Here is a 13,411-nt window from a genome sequence, read left to right as displayed (position 1 = left end):
TGGATGAAAAAATAGCTTTAATTTATTTCAAAAATAAAAACAACTCAAATTCGTTGAGATGAAGGGAGTAACATTTTTGATAATATTTCATTAGCCAAAAAATAAAATCATTCCGTCCTATTAAATATGTCTCATTTTTTATTTTGTATTGTTCCGTTAAAAACGATTTATTTTTCATAAAAAAATACTCACTCCGTCCCACTTATCTTGGCACATTTACTTTTAGCACGGATATTAAGAATAAAAGGTTAAGAGTGTAAAGTGGGTATGAATCACTTATTTTATGTGTGTAGAGATGATAGAGATCATATACTATGTTTGAAAAGTGTCATTATAAACGAAACAAATTAAAAAACAATATGTGCCAAGATAAGTGAGACGAGGAAGTAGTAATACTTAACTTTTGAAAAAAATTGGTACTCGCCACTTTTATCCAATTTACAACTTTTCTTGACTCTGTTAAATTAAAGATACAAGTCAATACTGAACTGCTGCTGACAGTTTACTAACTTGATCTAGAACATCAAGAACCTCTCCTCTACTCTTCACAATCCTATGAAACACCTGCCTAACCTGCTGCTGCAGGGGCCCCAGCCCCTCCTCCATCTTCTGGCATATCTCCGCCAGCTCCTCCACCTGCGCCGCCATCTCCGCCGCCCTGTCGTCCTCCAACGGGAACACGAAGCTGTCGGCAAAGTCCACGAGCGAATGCGCCACCGCCTCCATCCTCTGCAGCTCCTCCAGCAGGCCAGGGTTCCCCCTCTTCTCCTTCTCCTTCCTCTTCCACTCCTCTCCGATCTTCTCCTGAAGCACCATGATCGGCTGCGCCCAGCTCGAGCTCTTCGGGGTCTGGAAATGCGTCGCTAACCCATGCCTCTCCTGGCACGGCACCGCCGCCACCAGCGCCCACGCCGCGAACACCAGTAACGTGTTCATGATGTACACCGGCGTCGCCAACCCCGCCGCCTCCGCGCCGCGCGGCGCCGCCAGGCTGATCAGCATCATCTGCACCTGCCGCGCGGCCGACCACGACTTCGCCACCGTCCACGACAGCGACCGCAGGTTCCCTACGATCACGGCGCGGTCGCGGACCGCGCCGCCGATCCGCCGCCCGAAGGAGCGGGTCCGCTCAGCCCACCGCCCGTGGCCGCCGCCGCTGCCCCCGCCCGTGGCGGCGGCCTCCTTGTCGTCGAAGGCCATGGAGGCGATGAGCGTGACGAGGGCGCGGCGCGCGCGGCGGACCTGGCCCTCGCCGACGGGGGTGATCTGTCTGAGCGCGGCGACGGCGATCTGCGCGAGGCGCTGCCAGTGATGCATGAGGTCGAGGCCGTTGGTGACGGCGTTGAAGACGTCGAGGGCCTTGACGGAGCGGTCGAGGAGGTCGGGGACGAGGCGGTCGAGGGGCGGGCGGGAGAACTGGGAGGGGTCGCGGCCGGCGAGGAGGACGGCCTTGAATTCGGACTCGCAGCAGAGGAAGGCGTCGAGGAGGTCGCGAAACCAGGAGATGGTCAGGAGCTGCGGCGCGGCGGCGCAGGGGGACTCCGCGGCGGGGAGGAGGGCGGAGAAGCGGTCGGCCACGTGGCGGATGAAGACGTCGAAGTCCTCCTGCTCCTGCTCATTACTGCTGCTGTCGAGGGATGCGATCTGATTGCGACGGATGCTTATGCGGTTGAGGAAGGAGCTTTGGTTTTCAGTCACCGGCATCGTTGATTTCGTTTTTGATTTTTTTTTGTTTTGTTTTTGGATGCTGAAACTATGGAAGAATGAATTAAACGTCGACGGTTTTGGCAGTTGGATGATATAAGTGAGGAAGGGATGGGTGATAGTTAAGCTTTGTCGGGAGCCTGACCGTTTCTCCATTTATGTGTGACGACTTGCTACTTTTAACGTCTTCCTTTTAATTTTACTATATTGTCCTTGCTATGACCTTAATTGGTTTCGGAGCTGCAATGTTTTTTTCTATCTTTTGTCTAATTTTTTCTTTAATATCCTTGTATATGTATCAAATAAATTGTTCAATATATATTTTGACGTGTATAGATACACTTTGAAATGCACATAGTTATAGTATTCAGTTACAAATTTTTCTTTAGTTCATAATGTTGAAGTTAAATTGTCAAGGATACAGGCATTAAATTGTAATTTTACCTTAAAATAACGCAAGTATATTTTTTGGAGAATGGTAAGATAAAAACTATCATATTTCCGTTAACTGGAAACTAATCTAGTAGGGGTAAAATGAGATATACTCTTTTTAAAAAATACTTAAAAGATAAAAGATGCTCATTATTTACAAAACAACAAATTATACCCACTTAGGACATTTTTACCCTTATGTATCATTTACGCATTCCTCGACACTGAAGCGTCGAGCACTCAACTATCGAGTGTCGAGCATAGACTGTCGAGCATCGAGGTGTTGAGCAATAGTCAAATTGAACTATTGCTCGACACCTCGGGCATCGTGTGTCGAGCAATTGAGCGTTGAGCACTGAACTGTCGAGAGAGGCGGAGGTGTCGAGCGTCGAGCAAGGCAGAAGTGTCAAGCGTCGAACACTGAACTATCAAGCGAGGTGGAGGTGTCGAGCGCCGAGCAACTGAGCGTTGAGCACTGAACCGTCGAGCATTGAACTGTCGAACATTGCGTGGCTAGACGCGATGAGGAGGAGACGCGCGGTGGCGAGACGAGGTGAGGCACAATGAGGAGGTGCGCCGCGGCAGGGTGAGGCAAGGCACGACGACGCAGAGACTCGCCGCGGCAGAGGTAGATCTTGGAGGAGGGCGATGCGGCTGGCGGTTGCGGCGGATGAGCATCTGGGCGAAGAAATTATGTATATAAGGGAAGGTTAAACAGAAACTCTCCTTAGACTATAATATAAGAACAAATCCTGACCATTTAAATCAATTATTGAACGGGTGTGATTAAATCTTGATGGGCCGTTACATTCGGCCTTCACATACTTATAGTTCATAGCAAATTTTCGGTCAATAGTATATTTGAATTCTGAAATTTAATTTCTCTCTCTCTCTGTTAATAACGCGTTTCCTAATTTAAAGGGAATAATTTCTCTCTCTCTCTCTTAATAATTCACTGTTACACTGATAATTCGTCAAGTAATTCATTATATAGTCTTGGCATGAATTATGTAAAATAATTAACTGACTCATATAATTCAAAATTAGTACTTAATTAATTCATACTAGTTCATGCTAGTTCAACAATAAAATAAATAATTAATACGTCTGAATTAATTCATACTAGTTCATGCTAGTTCAACATTGCGTTTTGCATTGACTTTCAAATTCTGAAAAACCTCTTTTTGAGCATATCTGTTCAAATCATTGCACGTATTTTACGCCGCCTATTTTCAGCAAAGAAATCGTGCCATATTTTCCATTTCAGCGCATATTTCTTATTTTAAGGAATTCCACTTACGGGCATTAATTACAGACGTCAAAATTCATTAAAACTGACTTGGCGCACAGATTTCAAACCGCCCACGTCTTTTCGATTGCCCTAGGAAACTGTTCATCTCCCACGATCACACCTTCTCCATTACTGCCATTCCTCATTTCTCCATCACTTTTGCTCTCTCTCTCTAACTTTCAAAATCCACAGCACTCTACTGTGAGATCACTCCCTGCAAATTTTTCTTCACAGCTTTCCTATTCGAGATGGCCAAGAGTAACATGCAGAGGACTGATAGCAAGAAGGAGACTCCAAGAGGGAAAGATGTCAGATATGAGCAGACGGTGCACAAGGAATCTTTTGAAAAGAAACCGGAATATGCAAAGGTCTCAGAAATTCTTCAACGGAACGGATGGACAAAGTTTATCACCAGTGAACCGAAGTATCTACTCGACGACGATGTCAGAGAATTCTACGAGAATCTCAGATTCAACAACTCCGAAGAACTGATTTCAAAAGTCAGCATCATCAACGGGGCAAACTGCATTGAAGAGACTCTCAACGTCTCCGAGATTGTCAGGGAACTGTTCAATCTCCCGAACGGTGGATCTCTCCTCTCCAGACTGACTGATGAAGAAGCAAATGAAACTCTCAAGACCGCACTAAAGGATGAATCTGAATCAACGAAAAGTCAAGTCACTCTTTCTCATCTTCATCCAGAGTTTGCCATGTTAGGCAAAATTATCCAGAAGTGCTGGATAGGTGCTACAGGGACTCCCGACAAAGCTTCTCAACCACAGAAGAATGTCATGGCAGCTCATATGGAGAAAGAATGCTACAACTGGGAAGAAGCTTACCTGAAGCTTCTTTACAATGAAGCTCACAACACGAGGCCGGAAACGATGGTTCGACAAGAGAACAGGGTCTCCCAGATCATTATCAAGGGAACAGAGAAGCACAAATTTGTGCAATGGCCAAAGATGATCAAATTCACAGATAGCCTTCGTCTTTTCAAACTGGCAAGAAGGGATCCCAAACCTTCTTTGAAGACAAAGGTAATTGATATCTCTTCTCCTCCATCATCTGATTCTGAAGCCCCTGATTCACCTCCATCAAATCCTCCTGCTCGCACAAATGTGCCACGCCGTGTTCGTACCATTCTCCCTAAGAAACCCTCAATACCAATTGAGATGCCTTGGAAACTCTCTCCAAAATCCAAAGGCAAAGCAATTGTGGAAGTTGTCCCAGAACCAGCCTCCACCTTTAGTTTCAAAGGTACTCAGGAACCTGTTGAACTTCAGTCTGAAGCTCAAAAAAGTGCCACCAATACCTCCGACGCATAATTGGTGATGTTGATACGTCATTAGGAGTCTACCGGGACCTTCATAGAGTCCTCACGTATACTCTCCTGAAGACGGTGCCATGCCCAAGAATCAACAGTCTTCTCAGCCCTGAAGCTGAAGACTCATTCGAGATGGAAGAGGTTTCCCTGATCAGCCTCTTACAAATTGAAAGTGTTTGGAATGTAATTCATGACTTTGACAGTTTTGCCATGAATTATCTGTTCTCCTCCAAACAATTCAGACGTCTCTTGTCACTCAACGACGATACTGGGACATCAAAGGTGTTTGAAGAGCCTCTCATCATAGAGCAAGTAACTGATGCTCGCAGCTCTCCAGTTGATGATACTACACAAACGGCGGAAGCTGCTGCTGATCATGCCGCCGCTGAACAACCAATGACTGATTCAATCAGTCAGCCGGAGATACCATCTTCTCATCCAACAATTCCACCTGAAGGCCAGGACATCAGTCAAGAGCAATCAATTCCTCAGCCTTTTGAAGAAAGAACAGAACACCCTGCTCCAACCAGTCAAGCCAAGGCTTCCACATCCAAAGTCAATGAAGAGCGTCAGCAAGTGCAGAATTCTCCTGCTGACTCAGACATCCCAATAGAATACGTACAGCTTTCTCGCGCAGAAGGACCAGTTCTATTTGATTCAGACTCAGAAACTGACGAGCTTCTTACAGTCTGGAAACATAATCGGCCGCACAGGCATCTATTACGGATCTCTGATGATGAAGAAAGACCAATGGATGCACTGCTTAACCAGCTTGCTGATCAACGGCTTGAAATCGACTCGCTCAAATACGAGCTCGAACTACAGCAAATATATGGTAAGAAGTTCGTGAAAAAGCTTAAAGAAGTTGAGAAATAGGCAACCGAAGACATGGTCTATCATGCCGGCTTGATCAATGAGCTCCAACAGCGGATGGAGGCAGAAGAAAAAGCTCTACTCAAATACAAGGTTGAAATGCTTGATCCAAAGAAAGGTCTCCCCAAAATTCAGAAGGATCACGCGGAATTGTACACACTCTTTCTCGAATCAGAGATTGAAAGGAAGACACAATACATTGAACTAACTGAAAAGATCCGGGAAATGGAACTTGACTTCCTAAAGACGTTCATGCCAAGAACCGAAGTCAATGAACTCGTTGCAAAGACAGTACAGCCTATCCTGGAACGACTGGCGCAGGCGGAAAGGCAACTCCAACGAACCCAAGAGTCCCCTGACTCCGCTCTTCTTCAGAAGATGTTCAATGATCTTCAAGAGTTGCAAAGCCGACTTCCTCCCGCTGATGCCAAAAAGGGGGAAGAGGATATAATGAAGCGTATGCGAAGAGAAGCGGAGATGATCCCCTCTGTTTTTAATGAGGTTGAAAACAGGGCTGAAGAAATCATTGCAAGGGTTGCTCCCACTTTCGTCTCAGTTGAAACCAACAGAAAGAGAAGCAGAGAAAGCTCATCAAATGAGTCAGAACTGAAGAAGAAGAAAATCGTCGACTTCATATCAACTCCAGAGGAAGGTCAGAAGCTCAAACATTACCTTAAGAATGGATTGATTGTATCTCATCTGGAAAATTTTGAGCGACCAGATAAATGGATACCGTCAGAGCTAAATGACTGGTGGGAGAAAATCAAGAAACGTTACACCAAATGGATGGTGTTTGCAAACATCCAAGGTGGCAAGGAGCGCAGGAATGAAGCCTGGAAGTACTTTCTGATGCAATTGGAAGAACGAGATCTTGTTCATCGAATGCTGGAAGCTCAGAAGGAATATGGAAAAGGCATTCCTGACCCTCAGAAGAAAGTAGTGACTCCACCAAGAATCAGGAATGGAGTCGACAGAGAAAGGATCAAGAAAGAAGTCAGGACAGTATGCAAAATTTGGAGCATTCATCCAGACTTCAGGGAAGGCAGAAAGATATGGGAAGCAGTTTTCAATCTTTACAATCAGAAACCTTGAGTCGTTTGTATGCCCTCTGTATTGTTCTTTTCTGTTTTCAAGTTGTAACTTAGACTGATGACTAATAAGTCTTTCATTAATAAAAAGAACAGCTTCTTATTGATCTCAACCTGAAGACAATGACTCTTTGTCCAGGCTCTGATTATGGTTTTTCTGTCTTCTTTCTGTTATGTTTTAGAACTGTTTTCGTTCTTACTCTAAGTACAAGTTTTTAGGTTCTATTGTTAAGGGGGAACTGTTTTCACCCCATGTATAGAACTTGTACTGTGAGTTCAGTCTTTTTGCTGTCTAGAACTGCTGTGTGGTTTTGGCATCATCAAAAAGGGGGAAATTGTTGGGAACCTTGTGGAATATCCTAACCCTTGTTTTGATGATACCAAAATTTATAGGACTTAACTGTAATAGACTAGAATTGTTTTTGAACTCAAGTGTTAGAGTTCGTTTCTAGTTTAGCTTGCGGTGTCGAAGACTAAAGACTGAAGACTGAAGAACGAAGACTGAAGACTGAAGACTGCAGATACCAACTGAAGTATCAGTTGAAGAATCAGTTGAAGACTGATTAATTAATGCGCGCAAAGGACTGATACTAAAGTCAAGTATCAGTTGAACATTCCTCCTAGGACTGATCTTCCAACGTTCAGAGGAAGCCACGTACGCACAAGTACAGCCGCATTAAATGCAGAGATCTCAGAATATCTTATCTCTGCAGAGGTCATTCCTATCTGGTGGTTACTTTTCAGAGACGTCACATCTCCTGTCCATCAAAGAGAGCCGTTTCCACACAGACAAGGAACCTCGAAGATTGAAGCCTCAGCCCAAATTCGAATTGCTCTCCAACGGAAGAAAACTTGAGGACGATTTACGCCAACGGATCTATTCAAGAGTTCTCCTACAAATAGCGCTCGAGGATCACTTCAACCTTCACCGATTCAACGACATAAGTTGAAGTGTCGCAGCCCGTCATTTAGCCAGTGATAGCGTAGATTGGGTATCGATACGACTAATAAAAAGATAGGGTAAAAACAAGCGAACTAGAAGACTCATCAAGCGGAAGTTACTAATAATTCAAGTTAAAGCAATAAAATATCATCAAACTTAATAGAAACATGGTCGGCTTCATACATTCAAATGTATCAAGGTTCTAGTCAACGAAAAAAAAGGAGTATAGTTAAATATTTACAATGATTCATAATGTTCAGGGTAGCACAGCATAACGTGATCAGACTATATGTATGAAGACATATAGCTGAGAGTAACAATCCTAATTAAGTTCATAGCTAGTCTTCAACTAATCACACTACCGTATAGGAGTGAAATACGGTACTAAAAAGGTCGTCTATGAACAACAGCCCTCCAGCGATCCCCCAATCTCTCTCCTTGCTCATCTTGCACATTTAGAAATACATGCAGGGCTGAGTATAAAATACTCAGTGGACATAAGCCGAAAATAAACAATCTCTCTCTTAGAGCTATACATTTAACTTGCCATTTATACATCACACAGGGGATTTTCTTTAAAAGAACCTGTGTAAGCAATTGATAAATTATAAGCATCATAAAGTAATGAAAAATAGACTGTAGTCATAAATACTTAGCATGTAGTACCACTTCTACAACTTATCATCATCATGGTACTGAGAAGTAAGCCTCCTTCTCAAGCACCGTAACCGGCCGACCTGACAGTCGGCTCACGGTCATTTCTGACCGGCCAACCCGGTATACAGCTCACAGTTACCTCCGTGTACACAATCCCGCCTTTGGCAGGACCCGAAATCGTTTCATCCGTAGAGGGTAACATACAGGCTCGTCGTCATCAAAACTCGGCAAGTTAATTAGTTCAAACATCAATTTATCTCAAATCATCTTAAAACTTATAGACATCATCATAATCATTATTTAGAAAGCCAGTAATAGGGGTATTAGAAAGTAATGCCCACCTGGAAATCTTAGCTTTGGTCCTCGTACTTCGGAAAAATCCTACTTATGCCCTTGACTCGTGTCTTCAGATATCATCGTTGACATAGATGATCATGAAAAAAATAAACGTCATTCAGACAAATCCTCACTAAGTTTACTATTCTTATCTAAGTACTAGTCTTCCTTTCTTATTGTTTCCTTGTAACTAATCACTCTTTGTAACAAAACACTCTTATAATAATACTTCCTAATTATTCATCGTTTCTATTTTCAACACATCACCAAAATTTTAAGTCTAATCTGTTCATTAAGGAACAACTCCCAAATACTCAAACCCAGATAATTCATATAATGCTTAATGACATCATTATGTGATTAAAATATCTCAAGTGAACCCAATTTGGTTAAGTAAATTAAACTCGGAAAAAGTGTTATATATATATAAACACACATATATATATATATGTATCCCATTAGCATTTTTATGAATTAATATGGTGTATAATTATTGACATGAACACACGAAATTATAATAAATCAAAAGTAGGTGTACTGTGAAAGACCATACTTGACTTCATGTACTCTGTCCCAACTTCAAGCAATAACCTGCTTTACCTCGGAACTCTCCTGGGTGTGGGACCCATACCGTTTGAAACCTCTTGAAGTCTAGTTTCATTTAAAAAAAAGTAGTTTGCAAAACTCTATGTGGTTTAGGAGATATAACTATTTTCCTACAGTCTACCATATTCGACAGTTTTGTGCAACTGAAGGTTTTGATTTTAGAAAAATAGTAGATCTTGTCAAAATAACTTGGAATTTTTTGGGTCGCTATCTAACATGTTCATCTTGTTCATATAAAAATTTGGAAACCATAAACTCACGGAAAACTATTAGAAAAGTGGCTCTTGTATCTGTTTCTTCCATACTTTCGGTAGAAAGTTGCAGTTGGAGTTTCATAATTTAAAAGGGTATCAAACGACGTCCAAAAGACTTAAAATTTTACATGAATGTTCCTAACACTTATATATACTTACCATAAAATTTTCAAGATTTTTGGGTATCAACAACCCTGTCGAAATCAATCAAGTCAGTAGCTTAAATAAGCTAGCCAATTCACTTATCAACTAGTCCACCCTAAACATATAGCCAAGCATACTTTATTTCTTATCAAACCAATTCATCATAATCTTTATCAATCATATTTAATCATCATTTTAATCCATCAACAATCATAGCTACAATCTCATAAGCTCATTTTTATACTCTAGCCCTTACTTTCTTCATGAACTTCAACTTTCCAACTTCACACAACCCAACACCTTCAATATTCCATAACTCAAATTAAATCATGCTTTTCACTCAAAGACCAATAATTAACACCTTAATAGCATGCATATACTAGTTAGAAGACGACAAAATTTTAGAAGACTTCCAACCCTAGTATATTCGAAAATATTGAAGAAAAGATAAGGTGATGTTTTCATGCTTTGATCCTCCATTTACATGCTCATAAAGCTTAAAAATAAATAGGTTCATGTGTTTAGAAGCTTACTCTATGATTTTTGAAGAGAAAAGTATAGCTCCTCCTTCTTGAAACCAAGCTTTCTATCACACTCTAGCTTTTGATTTATGGAGATAAAGATGTTTTGAGCATGATTTAAGAGCTTTCTATGGTGTAGAATTGATCTATGGAGCTTTGGTTATGCCCAACAATGGAAGGTGTTGATGGAGAAATAGAGAGAAAAGAGAGAAGAAAGGGACGGCTGCTATAGTGAGGATGAAAGAGAAAGGTGTTATATATATATAACCCCATTTACTTAGCCATCAAGTATTGGATAATAACACATACTTAATTATCCACTTGCATAAATATCTTATCCGTTTATCCACTTGCTTTGACTTCTCTCTCTAAAGTCAGTTCCGCACCAGAGCAGAGCTCATCTCGACCACCAGAGCAGAGCTTGTCTTCAGCTCTGCCTCCAGAGCAGAGCTCGGTTTTAGCTTTGCTGCCAGAGCAGAGCTCGAACTTTCAGCTCTGCCTCCAGAGCAGAGCAGAGCTAACTGACTCGGCAGAGCAGAGCTAACTGACTCGGCAGAGCAGAGCTAACTGACTCGGCCAGAGCAGAGCTAACTGACTCGGCCAGAGCAGAGCTCAATTTCAGCTCTGTCACCAGAGCAGAGCTCGGGTTTTCAGCTCCGTCTCCAGAGCAGAGCTCCACTTCAGCTCTGCCTCCAGAGCAGAGCTTTCATTCAGAGCAGAGCTCAAACCCAGAGCAGAGCTCCCAGGTCAAAGCAGAGCTCAAAGCCAGAGCAGAGCTAGGCTCAACATCAGCTCTGCTTCCAGAGCAGAGCTTGGTTCAACTTCAGTTCTGCTTCCAGAGCAGAGCTCGGATACGCCAGAGCTGCTACCAACTAATGAAAGAAAATAAAATTTTTAACTTCTTCAAAGTTCAAACAACATCTCTAAACATCCTTATTTCCTCAAAGTATTTCATTTACTAGTCTCATCATCGAAAATATAATAGCTCATACTATTGGGATATCTCATCTCATCATAAGATTATTTTTATATCTCGGTGCTCTTAAATATAAATCTCAAAATATTTATAATCAGGTAAAAATGCGGGGTGTTACATCCTACCCCCCTAAAAAAAATTTCGTCCCGAAATTTACGTTATTTACCTTCGGGAAAAAGCTCGGGGTATTTCTCCTTCATCTTCTCCTCAAGTTCCCAAGTTGCTTCTTCTTGGCCATGGTGTCGCCATTGGATCTTCACCAAAGCAATTGATTTGTTTCGCAACTGCTGTATTTTCCTATCTAGAATAACTTCTGGTCTCTCCTCATAGCTCAAGTCCGGTTCCAGGGATACTTCTTTTTGATGAATGACGTGTTTTGGATCAAACACGTACTTCCTCAGTTGAGATACATGAAAAACGTCGTGGACGTCTGCGAAGTGTGGTGGCAACGCAAGTCTGTAAGCAACGGGGCCTACTTTCTCTAATATATCATACGGTCCTATGTATCTCGGTTTGAGCTTCCCTTTCACACCGAATCGATGCACTCCTCGAGATGGGGAAACTTTCAGAAAAACTTTATTTCCCACATCGAAATGAATCTCTGTTCTTCTGGTATCTGCGTAGGACTTCTGACGATCTTGGGCCTCCTTGATTCTCTGACAAATCTGTCGTACAGTAGAAATCATTTCTTCTACTGCTTCAGGTCCAAGTATCTTTCTTTCTCCTACTTCGTCCCAATAGAGCGGAGATCTACACTTCTTCCCATACAAGGCTTCATATGGAGCCATGTTAATAGTTGACTGGAAACTATTATTATAAGCAAACTCAATTAAGGGCAAAACTTGTTCCCATTGGGTTCCTTTGTCTAGCACAACAGTTCGGATCATATCTTCCAGAACTTGTGTAGTCCTTTCAGATTGTCCGTCTGTCTGAGGATGAAAAGCTGTACTAAAGTTCAATTTAGTACCCAACTCCTTCTGCATGCTTATCCAAAACCGTGAGGTAAATTTGGAATCTCTGTCGGATGTAATCGTCATCGGTACTCCATGCAGTCGTACTATCTCTCGCACATAGATCTGAGCTAGCTTGTCAGATCCATAAGTAATCGAAATAGGTATAAAATGGGCACTCTTCGTCAATCTATCAATGACTACCCAAATGGCTGTGTTTTCTCTTTTCGACTTCGGCAATCTAGTGACAAAGTCCATAGCTATGAAATCCCACTTCCATTCGGGAATCTCTAACGGGTGTAGTTTGCCATATGGTCTTTGGTGTAGTACTTTTACTTGTTGACATGCCAAACATCTTTCTACGAAAGCTGCTATCTCTCTCTTCATTCCTTCCCACCAAAACCTAGTTTTCAGATCTTGGTACATCTTCGTGATTCCTGGGTGTGCGGTGTAGGGAGTGTCATGAGCTTCGCTCAAAATTTCATTCTTCAACTCATCTTTATCAGGCACACACAATCTTCTTTCGTATAAGATGGCATTGTCTGCCGCTTCTTGATAACCTTCCATTCTCTCAGTTCGAATCCTCATAAGCAATTTTTCCATTTTCTCATCTTCTCGTTGTGCCGCGATAACCCTTGATCGCAAATCCGGTGCAATACTCAATGTGGCCAATACGACCTCTGTCGTTTGTGGTGGTAATATAACTTCTATGTTCATCCTCTCGAATTCTTTGATCAAGTCCTTTTCTTGGGTAAAGAGAAATCCCAATTCTACTTGATTACTTCTACTCAAAGCGTCAACTACAACGTTAGCCTTTCCAGGGTGATAATTAATTCCACAATCATAATCTTTTACTAACTCGAGCCATCTTCTCTGTCGCATATTGAGATCCTTTTGCTCGAAGAAATATTTGAGACTTTTGTGATCGGTGTATATTTCACACCGTACTCCATAAAGATGGTGTCTCCATATCTTTAATGCGTGTACCACTGCCGCTAATTCTAAATCATGCGTCGGGTAATTCATCTCGTGTGGTCTAAGTTGTCGTGATGCATAAGCTATCACATTTCCATCTTGCATAAGTACACATCCTAGACCATTTTTTGACGCATCCGTATAGACAGCATACTCTTTATCTGCCCTTGGAACAGCTAGCACTGGAGCAGTGGTGAGTCTCTTCTTCAATTCCTGGAAACTTCGCTCACACGCGTCAGTCCACTCGTACTTGACATCCTTCTTTAGCAGGTGCGTTATTGGCTTAGCAATTTTTGAAAAGCCCTCAATGAATCTCCGGTAATAACCTGCTAATCCT

General features: G+C 42.2%; 1 protein-coding gene across 1 annotated transcript; it reads right to left on the bottom strand.

Annotated features, from left to right (window-relative positions):
• Positions 1-396: 396 nt before the first annotated feature.
• LOC131018089 (protein ROH1-like) lies at positions 397-2,005 on the bottom strand. Its single transcript, XM_057946817.1, has one exon. It carries the CDS (start codon positions 1,858-1,860, stop codon positions 478-480), a length of 1,383 nt encoding a protein of 460 aa, XP_057802800.1. The 5' UTR covers positions 1,861-2,005; the 3' UTR covers positions 397-477.
• Between the last annotated feature and the right edge of the window lie 11,406 nt (positions 2,006-13,411).

This window comes from Salvia miltiorrhiza, chromosome 3 (genome assembly GCF_028751815.1).
Source record: "Salvia miltiorrhiza cultivar Shanhuang (shh) chromosome 3, IMPLAD_Smil_shh, whole genome shotgun sequence".
Classification (NCBI taxonomy): domain Eukaryota; kingdom Viridiplantae; phylum Streptophyta; class Magnoliopsida; order Lamiales; family Lamiaceae; genus Salvia; species Salvia miltiorrhiza.
The sequence above is the reverse complement of the archived record's forward strand: the minus strand, read 5'-3'. Positions and strand labels throughout refer to the sequence as shown.

Coding starts and splice junctions, on each gene's coding strand:
- LOC131018089 (XM_057946817.1), bottom strand. CDS start 1,860: ATGGAGAAACGGTCAGGCTCCCGACAAAGCTTAACTATCACCCATCCC.